At 42.6% G+C, this 17,151-nt stretch overlaps 2 protein-coding genes across 3 annotated transcripts; one reads left to right on the top strand and one right to left on the bottom strand.

Annotated features, from left to right (window-relative positions):
- Nucleotides 1-4,184: 4,184 nt before the first annotated feature.
- Nucleotides 4,185-10,080, top strand: LOC106588392 (E3 ubiquitin-protein ligase RING2-A). The gene is made up of 7 exons (XM_014177310.3): nt 4,185-4,467; nt 5,097-5,196; nt 5,436-5,596; nt 5,769-5,984; nt 6,188-6,511; nt 6,678-6,912; nt 7,112-10,080. The coding sequence occupies exons 2-7, from the start codon at nt 5,119-5,121 to the stop codon at nt 7,262-7,264; spliced, it is 1,167 nt and encodes a 388-aa protein (XP_014032785.1). The 5' UTR covers nt 4,185-4,467; nt 5,097-5,118; the 3' UTR covers nt 7,265-10,080.
- Nucleotides 10,081-13,133: 3,053 nt separating this feature from the next.
- Nucleotides 13,134-15,341, bottom strand: LOC106588387 (small ribosomal subunit protein uS13). Of its 2 annotated transcripts, none has more exons than XM_014177306.1 (6): nt 15,229-15,341; nt 14,505-14,603; nt 14,312-14,398; nt 14,094-14,195; nt 13,821-13,912; nt 13,134-13,256 (listed from the first exon to the last, which is right to left on the bottom strand). In XM_014177306.1, the coding sequence occupies exons 1-6, from the start codon at nt 15,229-15,231 to the stop codon at nt 13,181-13,183; spliced, it is 459 nt and encodes a 152-aa protein (XP_014032781.1). In that variant the 5' UTR covers nt 15,232-15,341; the 3' UTR covers nt 13,134-13,180. The 2 variants fall into 2 exon arrangements, with proteins under 2 accessions (XP_014032781.1, XP_014032782.1); XM_014177307.3 differs by having other exon boundaries at nt 15,142-15,272.
- Between the last annotated feature and the right edge of the window lie 1,810 nt (nt 15,342-17,151).

Consider the following 17,151-nt stretch of genomic DNA (forward strand, 5'->3'; position numbering starts at 1 on the left):
TGGAACCTTTTTTCTAAGACCGTAGTGTCAGTAATTGTGTGTGTGTGTGTGTGTGTATGCTTTTTAATGCCACTAATCTAGACACATTTCCCACAATCAATATCCTGTAAAAAATGTTGTGCTTAAAACCATCTAATCATGAGTACATTTTGGCTATGTGCTTTGATAGCATTGGCATTCAGTGAACCAGATAATGAAAACACATGAACTACAGAGGTAGGATAACACAGTCCTACATTTGCCAACACAGGTGGATATAGGTTTGATACAATCCTACCTGTGCTCCAGTACAGGATCATCAGTAAAAATGCAGGTATCATGTCTGTTTCAACATGGGGCTCCACTAAACTGTAAGCCTGCTGTGGGAAGAGTGGACTGAAGAGTGGAAAAAACTGGTACATCATGTTGCTATATGACTTTTAGCATGTATTTCTTAGTCAAACCTCTTCCAGCTAATCTATGATCAGTTTGAAGAAAACCACAGGAAACAGCTCAGCCAAAGTACATCAAGTTCAGCCTATAGCTTCCCACTGTGTATGTTCGCTATGTCCTCTGGTGAGGCTGTCTCCCAACTAGGGTACAAATTGGTTGAATCAACGTTGTTTCAATGTAATTTGTCAACGTATTGTGACATGACATTCTTGTGGAAATTCTACCACAGGATTATGTCATCATTGTATGAATTTTCAACATAGACAAACCTTGTATAAAATATGTTGAATTTTTACCTTTGAAACAAAATTATATCCACTATCAGAAAACTATAGACTGGGCTGCACTTCCTGCAACCTGGTCTCAGAGCATTTTGTATTATTCTGTATGTACTGTAAATGACACTCCATTTAGTTTGATATGTTACGTTTCCTATAGTATGTACTAATTTGTGGAAGTCCATCACCCATTTCATATGATTTGTTATGAATTACAATTCGTATTATATGTTTCGAATTTGCAAAAGGGATGATATGGCTAAAGTTAGCTAGGCTAGGGGTTAGGGGTTAGGGGTTAGGGCAGGGGTGAAAGTAGATTCCATTTCTGCTTTTCACTGACATTCGAAACTCAACAATCATCTATTTGATATTTGCAGCGCACGCTGCCTAAATTGCGGGCCCTTCCGACTGTAGGCTATGTGATTTAAAACATTCCACAGCTTTTATTTAAGAAGCTAATGATCCTCTGTGGTCAAATCATACTTTCTGGCGTAGTAGCCTATTTTGAGTGATTTTATTTTTTCTGTATAGACAGGAGTAAGCTAAATAAGCTATAATTTTTGCAATTTAATTCAATTTACTTTAGGGAAAGCGTAGCGTCCAATAGACTTATGGACACGCCGCCTATGCCTTTTAATGTGGCATGAACTAAACAAGTCATGATATTTTCATCTGATTGCCAAACAATCGCTTAACAAAGGCGCTCCTATAGGCTATCTGCGCACATTCGTCCACTCACTAAATAGTTTCAGCAACCAAACCCCAACAGTGCACTGTGCAGCCGCAATTTGATGAATGGAAAGAGACACCTGTTACAAAACACCTAGGTGTATTGTAATGACATTCTGCCATTGTCATTAGGCCTACACTTAGCCTAGCCTGAATTGATGCATCCACTGTTGTCCACGCGGTCCTCAGACTCCGAATTGACCTCCAGCGTCTCGGCCTCTCATCTCCACCTTTACAAAATGTAAGTGTTCTCCTCAAACCACAATGCAATTTGGAGCATAGACCACCGTGTTAATTCGAAAATGTTTCATGCGGCTGACATGCATTAATGTTAAATAATTGTGTAGTAGCCTATAGTTTTTTGGGCATGTTGTATTAATTGCGATAGGTTCACGTTTTATCGGTACACTATCTATTTTGCCGGGATGCCGTACCGGACCGTATCGCCTTACTTTCACCCTTGGGTTAGGGGTAAGGTTGTTACGTTTAGGAGTTAGGTATAAGGGTTAAGGTTAAGGTTCGGGGAAGGGTTAGCAACATGCTAAATAGTTGCAAAGTATCTAAAAAGAAGTAAGTAGTTAAAAAGTTTCTAATTAGCCGAAATGCTTAAGTTGTCCATGACGGAATTCGGACTAGCAACCTTTAGGTTGTTATTCGTTCGCATTATATGTCCACTCATCCACCCTAACCAACCACCTTACTTTCGTTTTTGCCTTAAGTAACCATCTGTCTTACAGTTGAAGTCAGACGTTTACATACACTTAGGCTGGAGTCATTAAAACTAGTTTTTCAACCACTCCACAAATGTCTTGATAACAAACTATAGCTTTGGCAAGTCGGTTAGGACATCTACTTTGTGCATGACACAAGTCATTTTTCCAACAATTGGCCACGCAGCCATCATACCGCTCAGGAAGGAGAGGCGTTCTGTCTCCTAGAGATGAACGTACTTTGGTGCGAAAAAAGTGCAAATCAATCCCAGAACAACAGCAAAGGACCTTGTGAAGGTGCTGGAGGAAACAGGTACAAAAGCATCTATATCCACAGTAAAACGAGTCCTATATCGACATAACCTGAAAGGCCGCTCAGCAAGGAAGAAGCCACTGCTCCAAAACCACCATAAAAAAAGCCAGACTACGGTTTGCAACTGCATATGGGGACAAAGATCGTACTTTTTGGAGAAATGTCCTCTGGTCTGATGAAACAAAAATAGATCTGTTTGGAGGAAAAAGGGGGAGGCTTGCAAGCCGAAGAACCCCATCCCAACCGTGAAGCATGGGGGTGGCAGCATCATGTTGTGGGGGTGCTTTGCTGCAGGAGGGACTGGTGCACATCACAAAATAGATGGCATCATGAGGAAGGAAAATTATGTGGATATATTGAAGCAACATTTCAAGACATCAGTCAGGAAGTTAAAGCTTGGTCTCAAATGGGTCTTCCAAATGGACAATGACCCCAAGCAAACTTCCAAAGTTGTGGCAAAATGGCTTAAGGACAACAAAGTCAAGGTATTGGAGTGGCCATCACAAAGCCCTGACCTCAACCCTATAGAAAATTTGTGGGCAGAACTGAAAAAGTGTGTACGAGCAAGGAGGCCTACAAACCTGACTCAGTTACACCAGCTCTGTCAGGAGGAATGGCCCAAAAATCACCCAACTTATTGTGGGAAGCTTATGAAAGGCTACCCAAAACGTTTGACCCAAGTTAAACAATTTAAAGGCAATGCTACCAAATACTAATTGAGTGTATGTAAACTTCTGACCCACTGGGAATGTGATGAAAGAAATAAAAGCTGAAAGAAATAATTCTCTCTACTATTATTCTGACATTTCACATTCTTAAAATAAAGTGCTGATCCTAACTGACCAAAGACAGGGAATTTTTACTAGGATTAAATGTCAGGAATTGAGTTTAAATGTATTTGGCTAAGGTGTATGTAAACTTCTGACTTCAACTGTATGTAACCATACCAAATGTAACATATCATACTAATTTGAGCGTCTCGGATATTCATTTACTATGTTACGTCTAGTCTATGAGACCAGGCTGCTTACTGGAGAGTTGGTGACAGTATCTACAGCTATTCATCTGTCCTCCCATCCTGGGTTTTAACCAAGTCCTGCTTAGATTTTATATTTGTCACTGACGACTAACAATGTGCTATCATGAGAATGATTATTGAGAGATCTCTTAATAACTAAATATATTCACTGTTGCTATGGAAATAATTCCAAAGGGTAGGTTTAACAGAGCAACTAAAATGTAACCATACTTTATAAGTCATATAGCATCTATACTATTTAGGCCTATATAGCATTTGCAAAGTCATCAACAACTATTGTTTCAATTCAACCCAGAGTTCAACTACAAATAGACAGTACATATAGGCCTAGGGTTTAAGCTTTCCAATCTCCCCTTCCTTTCTATGTTCTCTCTCTCTCTCTCTCTCTCTCTCTCTCTCTCTCCTCTCTCTCTCTCTCTCTCTCTCTCTCTCTCTCTCTCTCTCTCTCTCTCTCTCTCTCTCTCTCTCCCAAACGCTGTGGGTTTCAATATGTCCAAGTGCACTTGATTGGCATTGGACAGACACACTTTAAAAGTGTATAAATGTTTCTTAGAAATATAGTGTTGATAACGTATTCGCAATTTACCCCATACAAGAGAACAGGCTCCCTAGGAAAGTTTTTGTTGTTGCGTGCAATACCCCAAAATAACCACCAGGGGTAGCTAACAAACAGCTATTTTGCAAGGGAAATCAAGTTGCTTCCACATATCCGGCGAAAAAAGAGAAAGATGGCTACAGAGGGTTTCCAAACCTGTCGTCTTTGAGTAATTATTGTCTTTCTGGATGAAAAATAGCGATAGTATCACCCCCCACCAACATACATCGTGATGGAAAAGAATCCCGTCACACGGTGGTCATAGTGGCACGAGCTTGAAAGTATTTCGTTACAATCCGGTGTTCGTAGCAAGCTAGCTAGTTGTGCTGCGTGGGCTTGCGTCACCGGGCAGCTGTCCGTCAAATTCCTTGGTAAGTAGCAACTAGCTATGCTAGCTAGACCCCATAACTAGCTAGACTGCGAGTCACTTTTTTGTTTTTACCGAAGCAAGCTAGCTACTCATGGATAGATAGCATGATAATCGTGTGACATTACGATTCTACCGTAGTCTGACAGTTTGCTCGATGTATGTAATTGTGACAAAATAAGTTATTTACCAAAGTAGCTACGATACAACAAAGGAGGACATAATGCATGCAACCGCGATCAATTTGCATGAAATGTCAAAGGAGGGTGCAATGAGATGTAGTTAGGCTCGCTAACCTTGGATTGCCTTGGACATTTTACTGTTTTTAGAACAACAAACGTTAGCTAGCGAAACCCAATTCTCCCAACAACAACAAAAAAATCCCTTGTTTTTTTACGGCATAATTATTACCAGATAGCCTGTGTACCCAAAGACTTCAGTCTCATTCATCACTTGTCTTGACAGCTGTCAAACTGGGTTGCTCAGTTGCAAACTGTCAAAGTGATGTAACGCAATCAACTGCAGTCTAAACTTTACACAGCGCATCTTCTCATCAGACTATGTAGGCCTAATTGCCTAAAACGAAATATGTGTGTAACATTCATCTTAAACATGTTTCATGCGTTTCCATAGGGAGGGGTCTATAAAACACAAAATGGCGACTCCAGTCAACATCCAAAACCCCAGTAAGACGTGGGAGCTGAGCTTGTATGAACTGCACAGGAGCCCACAGGTAATGACAGTCACGTTCCACATAGGAATAATTACAAATGCATCCAGGTGAAAAGTGATTTTATTGTATTGCATTTCCAGAAACAAAGTGCTTTTTATAGTTTCTCATAACAAAAATCTGTGTGAGGAACTGTGGCCATGGTCAATCAGTTTAACGCTGACCCATGAAGAACATGGATGGGCCATCATATACTTATCTGTGCCTGTATTGTCTTGACACATTCTCCTCCCTGCCTGTAGGAGGCGATCATGGACGGCACAGAGATAGCGGTGTCCCCCCGGAGCCTCCACAGTGAGCTGATGTGCCCCATCTGTCTGGACATGTTGAAGAACACAATGACCACCAAGGAGTGCCTGCACCGCTTCTGCTCCGACTGCATCGTCACTGCACTCCGATCAGGGTGAGGTCACACGCAACTGTGTGACTATTTGAGGATGACTATATTCTCGCTACTCCGGACTGTGCTCTCGTATAAATCTGAAGAGAACCCCCATACTAAAGATTATTACATTTCTGTGAAGATACTTTATAAAAGCTTATCTTTAACTCACTCTCTGTCCTCTCCTCCTCAGGAACAAGGAATGCCCCACGTGCCGAAAGAAGCTTGTGTCTAGACGCTCGCTCCGCCGCGACTCCAACTTTGACGCCCTCATCTCCAAGATCTACCCCAGCCGTGACGAGTACGAGGCCCACCAGGACCGGGTGCTGGAGAGACTCAACCGGCTGCACAACAAGCAGGCCCTCAGCTCCAGCATTGAGGAGGGGCTGCGCATGCAGGCTCTGCACAGGTAGGAGATGAGGGAGGATGGGGGTAGGGTTTATAGGTTTCCCAGAAATCCCATTTGAAAGATTCTTGGAATTAGGAGAGAGTTGTCAGACTGAGTATGTAGACAAACAACACTGACTGCACAAGTCAGGGAAAGTTCCTACTTTATTGAGGATTGGAAATTTAAAATGGCCTCTCGCGCTCTGCTCACCCTTGACGCCCCAGAGCCCAGCGAGTGCGCAAACCGGCGCAGGAGAGCGACAACACCACCTTCAGCGGCGGCGAGGACAACGGGGATGCGCGGTCACACCTCTCCCACGACTCTGCGCCCTCCCACGCGCCCCTCCCCCCGAGCCACACACCCTCTGAGGCCGGGCCCAGCCGGAACCCTAAGCGGCCCAGGGTGTCAGATGAGTCAGGCCCGGAGGTGGATGGGGGCAGCCCCACAGCCCCGCTCCGGCACCACAAAGAGGGCCCTGGCTCAGAGATAGAGCTGGTGTTCCGCCCACACCCCCTGCTGGTCAACACACAGGACTACAGCCAGACCAGGTGAGGGCTCTCTCTCTCTGTGTGTGTGTGTGTGGGGGGGGGGGGGGGGGGGGGCTGTGAGGTGTTCTGTTATGACTTCTCAAATGATGGTAATTTCAATTCAGAATGTATTCCTGAAGGGTCTTTTTTTAAGTTTTGTTTTTGTCACTCCTCATTCCTGTCTCAGATATGTGAAGACCACAGCCAACGCCACAGTGGACCACCTGTCTAAGTACCTGGCTCTGCGTATCGCTCTGGAGGAGAGGCAAAGAGACAGCCAATCAGATGCAGCGATGGAGAAGGGGAAAGAGGGAGTGGAGGCGGGGGCTAAAGGAGAGAAATCAGCAGGAGGGGCCAGCTTGAAGAACGTCAGTGAGAAGCAATACACCATCTACATCACCACATCAGGGGGACAGTTCTCTGTGAGTACACAAGCTTATCCGTTCTCTTTTTTTTCAGGGTGGGAGCTATTATCAGTGACTATTATCCGTTCTCATACCTCTGTCACGGGTCTCATTTTCTTATCTCCCTCCTCTCAACTCTACTTTTGCTCTATTTTTCTTCCTACCATTCCGTTTGACTTGTTCTCCTCCCTCACGTTTCTCTGTACCTCTTTCTCAGACTCTGAACGGCTCCCTGACTTTAGAGCTGGTGAATGAGAAGTACTGGAAGGTCAGAAAGCCTCTGGAGCTTTACTATGCCCCCACCAAGGACCAACCGCTTCAACCATCCCAGCCACCGCAGCAGAAGTCCCCACAGCCCAAAGAGGGGTGAGGAGGACAGGAGCCCTCCCTCTTCAGCCGTTATCACTCGCTGTCTCCGACAGATTTCTGTGTGTTGCGTGTAGCTGCTTCTGAGGTAGTCATTGGGAACATTCCATAGATTGAAGGTCTTCAACTTTGTCCTCAGAATCTGAAGTTTTTCTGTTTTTATCCTCAGTAGCTTCAAATCAAACCTGAGTATGAAGTTGTTTTTGCAATTCCTACAAATCACATCTGTTTCATCCTTTTTTCCTTAATCGAATGGTTGACTTAAAATGCTGTCTGGACCGGTGCACACACCGACAGACAAACGCCTACGTAGTCCAGCCTTCCTTCAGACCATCAAGTATTGCTTGACATTGCATCAGGACTGCCAGATTATGTTGATACATTTCAGATCAGCGTGATGATTTTACACTACCGGTGAAAAGTTTTTGAATACCTACTCATTCAAGGGTTTTTCTTTATTTTTACTATTTTCTACATTGTAGAATAATAGGAAGACATCAAAACTATGAAATGACACATATGGAATCATGTAGTAACCACAAGTGATAAACAAATCAAAATACCGTATTTTATATTTGAGATTCTTCAAATAGCCACCCTTTGCCTTGATGACAGCTTTGCACTCGTGGCATTCTCTCAACCAGCTTCACCTGGAATGTTTTTCCAACAGTCTTGGAGTTCCAACATATGCTGAGCACTTGTTGGCTGCTTTTCCTTCATTCTGCGGTCCGACTAATCCCAAACCATCTCAATTTGATTGAGGCCGGGGGATTGTGGAGGCCAGGTCATCTGATGCAGCACTCATCACTCTCCTTCTTGTTAAAATAGCCCTTACACAGCCTGACGGTGTGATTGGGGTCACTGTCCTGTTGAAAAACAAATGATAGTCCCACTAAGCGCAAACCAGATGGGATGGCGTATCACTGCAGAATGCTGTGGTAGCTATGCTGGTTAAGTGTGCCTTGAATTCTAAATAAATCACTGACAGTGTCACCAGCAAAGCACCCCCACAACATCACACCTCCTCCTCCATGCTTCACGGTGGGAACCACACATGCGGAGATCATCCGTTCACCTACTCTGCATCTCACAAAGACACGGCGGTTGGAAACAAAAATCTCCAATTTAGACTCCAGACCAAAGGACAAAATTCCACCGGTCTAATGTCTATTGCTCATATTTCTTGGCCCAAGCAAGTCTCTTCTTATTATTGGTGTCCTTTTAATAGTGGTTTATTTCAGCAAATCGAACATGAAGGCCTGATTCACACAGTCTCCTCTGTTGATGCTGAGATCAGTCTGTTACTTGAACTCTGTGAAGCATTTATTTGTACTGCAATTTCTGAGGCTGGTAACTCTAATGAACTTATCCTCTGCAGCAGAGGTAACTCTGGGTCTTCCATTCCTGTGGCAGTCCTCATGAGAGCCAGTTTCATCATAGCGCTTGATGGTTGTTGCGAATGCACTTGAAGAAACTTTCAAAATTCTTGAAATGTTCCGTATTGACAAACCTTCATGTCTTAAAGTAATGATGGACTGTCGTTTCTCTTTGCTTATTTGAGCTGTACTTGCCATAATATGGACTTGGTACTTTACCAAATAGGGCTATCTTCTGTATACCACCCCTACATTGGGTCAAACGCATTGAGAAGGAAAATGTACTTTTAAGAAGGTACACCTGTTAATTGAAATGCGTTCCTGGTGACTACCCCATGAAGCTGGTTGAGAGAATGCCAAGAGTGTGCAAAGCAAACGGTGGCTATTTGAAGAATCTCAAATACAAACTATTTTGATTTGTTTCCTACATGTGTGTTTTGATGTCTTCACTATTATTCTACAATATGGAAAATGGTAAATAAAGAAAAACCCTTGAATGAGTAAGTGTTCTAAAACTTTTGACCGGTAGTGTACATTGGAAAATGTTGTAGAGAGTAACCTCCTTTTCCCTTTGAGACAGACTTGGGATGACCAGAGGTCATATTGAATATTATGCAAGAATATACTGCTGTACAGCAGTAGATTGGGACTTTTCTATACTGAATTCAGCTTGCTTTGAAATTAGTTAATGATCCTATTTATTTCATATTTAATTTCTTTAAGACATCACTGATGCACTATGCCGCTTATGGAGGATGTCAAGTAGCAACGGTTGGTGGAATTGAGCTAGTCAATGTGATTTATCCTAAGCTTGGACCCACAGGGCTTTTTCCTAATGCTAGCTTCATACCTTTCACTTCCTTTATTAAGTGTTACCTGGTGCACTTTATACACTGAGTATACTAAACATTAGGAACACCCCCCACCCCAAAGGGATGCTGGCCCATGTTGACTCCCAATGTTTCCGACAGTTGCCAAGTTGGCTGGATGTCCTTTGGGTGGTGGACCATTCGAGACACACGGGGAAACTGTTGCTCGTTAGTTATTGACCCAAACTGGTGCGCCTGGCACCTACTACCATACCCCGTTCAAAGGTACTTAAATCTTTTGTCTTACCCATACAATCCACATCTCAAGGCTTAAAAATCCTTCTTTAAACCTACTCCCTGTTATCTACACTGAAGTGAATTTAACAAGTAACATCAATAAGGGATCATAACTTTCACCTGGATAGTCTGTCATGGAAAGAGGTGTTAATGTTTTGTATACTCAGTGTATGTTCTGCTGGCATATAATGGGTTTTCTTACCTCAGTTTTTCTATGATCTTTGTACAATTAAGGCAATATATCCCACTTTGAACTGTTACTCAGCTTGTTTGTATTGCAATTCCTCTTGATCCATTCAGCACAATAAAAAAAAGGCAAGGATTGCATTGGTATGAAACTGGTGCTGTGGTGTTATGGCATTTTACATTCAGCGCATTCGGAAAGTATTCAAACCACTTGACTTTTTCCACGTTGTTACAGCCTTATTCAAAAATGGATAGAGAAACTTATACTCATCAATTTAAACAAAATTCCCCATAATGACAAAGTGAAAAGTTTTTTTGCTCGTTTATACAAAATAAAAACATACCTTATTTACAAAAGTATTCAGACCCTTTGCTATGAAACTCAATTGAGCTCAGATGCATCCTGTTTCCATTGATCCTTGGTAAATTCAATTGATCGGACATGATTTGGAAAGGCACACACCTGTCTATATAAGGTCCTACAGTTGACCATGCATGACAGCAAAAACCAAGCCATGAGGTCAAAGGAATTGTCTGTAGAGCTCAGACAGGATTGTGTCAAGGCACAGATCTGGGTAAGGGTACCAAAAAATGTCAAGAACACAGTGGCCTCCATTCTTAAATTGAAGTTTGGAACCACCAAGACTCTCCCTGGAGCTGGCCACCCAGCTAAACTGAGTAATCGGGGGAGAAGGGCCTTGGTGAACCCCATGGTCACTCTGACAGAGTTCCAGATTTTCTGTAGAAATGGGAGAACCTTCCAGAAGGACAACCATCTCTGCAGCACTCCACCAATCAGGCCTTTATGGTAAAGTGGCCAGACAGAAGAAATTCCTCAGAATAAGGCACGTGACAGCCCGCTTGGAGTTTGCCAAAATGCACCTAAAGGACTCGCACCATGAGAAACAAGATTCTCTGGTCTGAATGCCAAGCGCGATGCTCCCCATCCAACCTGACAGAGCTTGAGAGGATCTGCAGAAAAGAATGGGAGAAACTCCCCAAATACAGAAGTGCTAAGCTTGTAGCGTCATACCCAAGAAGACTTGAGGCTGTTATCGCTGCCAAAGGTGCTTCAACAAAGTACTGAGTAAAGGGTCTGAAGAATCTAAATGTGATATTTCAAATCAAATTGTATTTGTCACATGCGCCGAATACAACAAAATAATTAGGTAAAAAATAGATAAGATAAAATAAGTAAATAATTAAAGCGCCGCAGTAAAATAACAATAGCAAGACTATTAGTCGAAGTAATATGTACATGTAGGTAGAGATAAAGTGACTATGCATTGATAAACAGAGTAGCAGCAGTGTGAAAGGAGGGGGGAAATGCAAATAGCCTGGGTAGCCATTTGATGAGCTGTTCAGGAGTCTTATGGCTTGGGGGTAGAAGCCGTTAAGTCTTTTGGACCTAGACTTGGCGCTCCGGTACCGCTTGCGATGCGGTAGCAGAGAGAACAGTGTGACTAGGGTGGTTGGAGTCTGACAATTTTTAGAGCCTTCCTCTGACGCCGCCTGGTATAGAGGTCCTGGGTGGCAAGCTTGGACCCAGTTATGCACTGGGCCATACGCACTACCCTCTGTAGTGCCTTGCGGTCGGAGGCCGAGCAGTTGCCATACCAGGCAGTGATGCAACCAGTCGATTGTGCAGCTGTATAACTTGAGGATCCATGCCAAATCGTTTGTTTTCTGAGGGGGAATAGGCTTTGTCGTTCCCTCTTCAAGACTGTCTTGGTGTGTTTGGACCATGATAGTTTCTTAGGGATGTGGACACCAAGAAACTTGAAGCTCTCAACCTGCTCCACTACAGCCCCCTCGATGAGAATGGGGGCATGCTTGGTCCTCCTTTTCCTGTAGTCCACAATCATCTTTGTTTTGATCACATTGATGGAGAGGTTGTTGTACTGGCACCACACAGCCAGGTCTCTGACCTCCCTATAAGCTGTCTGTTGTCAGTGATCAGGCCTACCACTGTTGTCATGAGCAAAGTTAATGGTGTTGGAGTTGTGCCTGGCCATGCAATCATGAGTGAACAGGGAGTACAGGAGACTGAGCACACACCCGAGGGGCCCCGCTTTGAGGATCAGCATGACTGATGTGTTGTAACCTACCCTTAGCACCTGGGGGCGGTCTGTCCGGAAGTCCAGTTGCAGAGGAAGGTGTTTAGTCCCAGGGTCCTTAGCTTAGTGATGATCTTTGTGGGCACTATGGTGTTGAACGCTGAGCTGTAGTCAATGACTAGCATTCTCAAACCTGTTTTTGCTTCATCATTATGGGGTAGAGGGGGGAACTATCTAATCCATTTTAGTACAAGGCTGTAACATAACAAAATGCAGATTAAGTCAAGGGGTCTCTACTCTCAGAACACTGTCGGCAAATTCATACTTAACGAAAATATAAAACGCAACAATTTCAAAGCATTTACTGAGTTAGTTCATATTAAAAAGTTAATTGAAATAAATTCATTAGGCCCTAATCTATGGATTTCACGTGACTGGGCAGGGGTGCAGGCATGTCCAGCCAATCGGTATAATTTTCTAAAACAAGGGTTTTATTAGACAAAAATACACCCCCCCCCCCCCCCAAATTTGAGAGAAATACAATGTGCATTTTATTTCCGCTCATGAAAAAACTAAATGTTGCATTTATATTTAGTGTAGTAAATTAACCCCATCTTTACTAAATTCTGTGATAATTCACCAAAATGAAACTTGGTTAGTTGTGAGAATATGACCATGTATAAACACCAAGGTGGACACTACAGCATTCCATTCACTAGGTTGCAACTGAACCTAGGACAGACCATCACTCCGGTCCCTTTTACAACCTTTTCAAAACTATACCACATATATGAATGAGTATACAACGCCTTTTCCATTCCTGGCCTGTCTACAGTGCCTGTGTTCAGTCCCCTCTAATTGGGGATCGATTCAGACTTGGGCACAACATTGTGTAACATTCAGATAAATTGACATACCGGACATTGTAGAATAAGAAGTTACATGAGTTCCATTCACGACATTCCCACTTTTGCTTACAGAATGTGGCCCAGGTGAGTGTAGTCTCTGTTCATCAAGTGACAAACTACCTACATGGGAGCAAAGAAAGCCAAAACTGCCACTGACCGAGGCTCTATTCTGAAGCAACTACACAACTTCAACAACCGCACCAAAACAACTCAGTATGAAGAGATGAGCAAACAGCCAAATGTGTGAACTGTGGCATTTATTGACACATGGGGAGCAGGGAGACAGTTTACTTCTTCTTGGACACACCAACGGTGCGACCACGACGACCGGTGGTCTTAGTGTGCTGGCCACGCACACGCAGACTGAAAGAGAGAGGGACAGTCAGTCATTACAAATGTATCCAGGAAGTCAACTTGAGAAATCCCATACTAATGAGATTTAGTAGTAGGTTTGTAGGACAAACACAGACAATTACTTGAACACGTTGACAGCAGAAGTTGACGAATGTGCGTACCATTATACTATAACATTGGTATGCCTACAATAAGCACTTAAGGAACTTGTGCAATATTTTGAGTTTTACTGCAATGGACTACAAAATAAATGGGCTAATGCCTTCTTGATATAACATCTCAGCAGTACAGAGATCAATCTAAATTTGTCCAAAAATAGGGAGTTGAGTCTTGTTCTCATTTTCTATGTGCCCTAATGAACAACCCAGAACTAAGTAGTCTGTCCAGGAAACCAGCCCTTCAGCTGAAAAATGGGATTTCCCCCTTTTCATTAAATACAGAAAACACCCAAGCAACATAAAAATGTATAATTTGGTGGGCGCTTATTTTTGCATATCCCAAATCCTTTTGAGTGGGTTCACAGCCAGGGTCATAAAATAAACCTACATAGCTGGACATTAGAACGGCGCTTACCCCCAGAAATGCCTGAGACCACGGTGAGCCCTGATCTTCTTCAGCCTCTCAAGATCCTCTCTCAGCTTGTTGTCCAGACCGTTAGCAAGGACCTGTAACACACAAACAAGGACCATTGTAAGACTGGACTCTGAGACAAATGTACGTTTAGCTTTCAGAAATAAATGACGCAATTTGTATTGACAAACCATCGACGGGACGTCAAACTTAAATAGTTTAGTTACAGTTTGGAAATGAGTCACCAGACGTCGCAAGTATGCTGCAGTCACATACCTGGCTGTACTTGCCATCCTTTACGTCCTTCTGTCTGTTGAGGAACCAGTCAGGGATTTTGTACTGGCGAGGATTCTGCATAATTGTCACTACCCTCTCAACCTGGGGACAAATGCATGTATACATCAACATTAGCGAAATGCCAGGTAGAAAAAGATGCATACAGCTTTCATGTTGAGAGAAACAGTATGTACACAACAGCCCCATGCATTCCTCACCTCATCATCGGTTAGTTCTCCAGCCCTCTTGCTGAGGTCGATATCAGCCTTCCTCAGGACAACATGGGCATATCGTCTGCCAACACCCTGTGCAGGAAAAACACATGAAACATTACTTAGGTTCATTCCCACAATAGCCAACGGTGCGGACATCTCTACCTGGTTCTGAGAAAGACATTCTGAACAAGTCTACCTTGATTGCTGTGATGGCGAAGGCAATCTTCCTCCTACCATCAATGTTCGTGTTGAGAACACGAAGAATGTGCTGGAACTTCTCAGGAATGACCAGAGACTGCAGAGAAATAACAGAACAAACACGGTCAATAGAGAGTCACTTTGCTAGGTACATTGTCCTTCATTAATAATTTGTCCTTCTGCATTAATAATTTGTATTGCCACAACCAAAGCCTGGAATAAACTAGCAAACATGTAGTGTAAAAATCTTGAGTTCAAATGTCAGCCTTCACATGGACTGACTTTATATACTGTAACTCGTAAACAAGTTCTTACTAACTTTAACAAATCAGCCAACATTGAATAGCAATGCGATTACCAAAAACGAGTTGACAAGGATGGCTGAAAACTGATTGGCTAATACCAACCACACAAACAAACTAGTGTGTAAAAGTGAGGGTTACTACAATCTATTTTGAGAATAAAAGACCACAACCAAAGCCTATATTGACAAAAGCTGTACTTCCATGCAGGATAGTGTCCGCGCAGAATAGGTAATTTAGCATTGTCAGTTAGCTGTTCATTTGCATCAATATATAATATATATATAATAAATACAGGCTAAAAGCTCTCAAAAACAATCTTAACAATCTTACCATCGTTGTCCAATGTACAGAATGACCCTAAAAGCGACGATGAACGCAGATATTTAGAATAATTTGGTAGCCCAATTCAGCACTCACCATCTTGGAAGCAGGTTCCGTTCAAAGAGGAAATTCAAAGGCTCTCGCGAGGGCTTTTGCGTTCGTTTCGAGAGTTCACTGAGGAAGTGGTTCCATCCGCAAAACGTGTCCGTCTGGGAACAAATCAAATTGTATATATCACATGCGCCTGATACAACTGGTGTAGACTTTATAGTGAAATGCTTGCTTACGAACCTTTCCCAACGATGCACAGTAAAAATATATATTTAAAAAAATTATAGTATAGTAACTAACTCAAGAGGAATAAAATACACAATAATGGAGCTATATACAGGGAGTACCAGATCAATGTGCAGAGGGACGAGATACTTATGTACATGAAGGCAGGGTAAAGTGACTTGGCATCCAGACAGATAATAATAAGAATAAAGAACAGAATAAAGCAGCAGCAAATGATAAGTGTAAAAGTGTGTGTTTGTATGTTTGCAGTGGTCTATAGTACTTGAGGAAAAATACTTAAGTCGTTTTTTGGGGTATCTGTACTTTACTATTTATATTTTTGACTACTTTTTCCTTACTACATTCCTAAATAAAATAATGTATTTTTTTACTTAATACATTTTCCCTGACACCAAAAGTACTCGTTACATTTTGGATGCTTAGCAAGACAGGAACATAGTCAAATTCACACACTTATCAATATAACATTCCTGGTCATCTCTACTGCCTCTGATCTGTGGTGGTGTGGGGGCTGTGCTTTGGCAAAGTGGGTGGGGTTATATCCTGCCTGTTTGGCCCTGTCCGGGGGTATCATCGGATGGGGCCACAGTGTCTTCTGATCCCTCCTGTCTCAGCCTCCAGTATTTATGCTGCAGTAGTTTATGTGTCGGGGGGCTAGGGTCAGTCTGTTACATCTGGAGTATTTCTCTTGTCTTATCCGGTGTCCTGTGTGAATTTAAATATGCTCTCTCTAATTCTCTCTTTCTGTCTTTCTCTCGGAGGACCTGAGCCCTAGGACCATGCCTCAGGACTACCTGGCATGATGACTCCTTGCTGTCCACCTGGCCGTGCTGCTGCTCCAGTTTCAACTGTTCTGCCTGCGGCTATGGAACCCTGACCTGTTCACCGGACGTGCTTGATGCACCCTCGACAACTACTATGATTATTATTATTTGACCATGCTGGTCATTTATGAACATTTTAACATCTTGACCATGTTCTGTTATAATATCCACCCTGCACAGCCAGAAGAGGACTGGCCGCCCCTCATAGCCTGGTTCCTCTCTAGGTTTCTTCCTAGGTTTTTGGCCTTTCTAGGGAGTTTTTCCTAGGGAGTTTTTCCTAGCCACCGTGCTTCTTTCACATGCATTGCTTGCTGTTTGGGGTTTTAGGCTGGGTTTCTGTACAGCACTTTGAGATATCAGCTGATGTACGAAGGGCTATATAAATAAATTAGATTTGATTTGATTTGATCTGGCGGACACACTAAACACAAATGCTTTGTAAATTATGTCTTGAGTGTTTGAGTGTGCCCCTGGCTATCGTAAATAAAATAAAACACGAAAATTGTGCCGTCTGGTTTGCTTAATATAAGGAATTTGAAATGAATTATACTTTTACTTTTGATACTTAAGTATATTTTAACAATTACATTTACTTTTGATACTTAAGTATATTTTAAACCAAATACCTTTATACTTTTACTCAAGTGGTATTTTACTGGGTTGACTTTCACTTTTCCTTGAGTCATTTTCTATTACGGTATCTTTACTTTTACTCAAGTATGACAATTGGGTACTTTATCCACCACTGTATGTTTGTTTGTGTTGTGTCGGTATGCGTGTGTGTTATGTGTGTGAGTGCGTATGTAGTGTTTGAATGAGTGAGGGATTTGTGTGGGAGTGAGTATATGGTGTGTATTTGAGGTCTAGTGAGTGTGCGTAGGGTCAGTGCAAGATAGAG

The sequence above is a fragment of the Salmo salar genome, chromosome 27, assembly GCF_965601325.2.
Source record: "Salmo salar chromosome 27, fSalSal1, whole genome shotgun sequence".
NCBI lineage: Eukaryota > Metazoa > Chordata > Actinopteri > Salmoniformes > Salmonidae > Salmo > Salmo salar.

What these genes read in the sequence shown, in the direction of transcription:
- LOC106588392 (XM_014177310.3), top strand. Translation starts at nt 5,119, where the DNA reads ATGGCGACTCCAGTCAACATCCAAAACCCCAGTAAGACGTGGGAGCTG. An exon ending in CGCATGCAGGCTCTGCACAG is followed by an intron (nt 5,985 to 6,187) that starts GTAGGAGATGAG and finishes TTGACGCCCCAG; the next exon opens with AGCCCAGCGAGTGCGCAAAC. An exon ending in CAGGACTACAGCCAGACCAG is followed by an intron (nt 6,512 to 6,677) that starts GTGAGGGCTCTC and finishes TTCCTGTCTCAG; the next exon opens with ATATGTGAAGACCACAGCCA.
- LOC106588387 (XM_014177306.1), bottom strand. An exon ending in GAGAACTAACCGATGATGAG is followed by an intron (nt 14,196 to 14,311) that starts GTGAGGAATGCA and finishes ATTTGTCCCCAG; the next exon opens with GTTGAGAGGGTAGTGACAAT. An exon ending in GGTCTCAGGCATTTCTGGGG is followed by an intron (nt 13,257 to 13,820) that starts GTAAGCGCCGTT and finishes TCTCTCTTTCAG; the next exon opens with TCTGCGTGTGCGTGGCCAGC.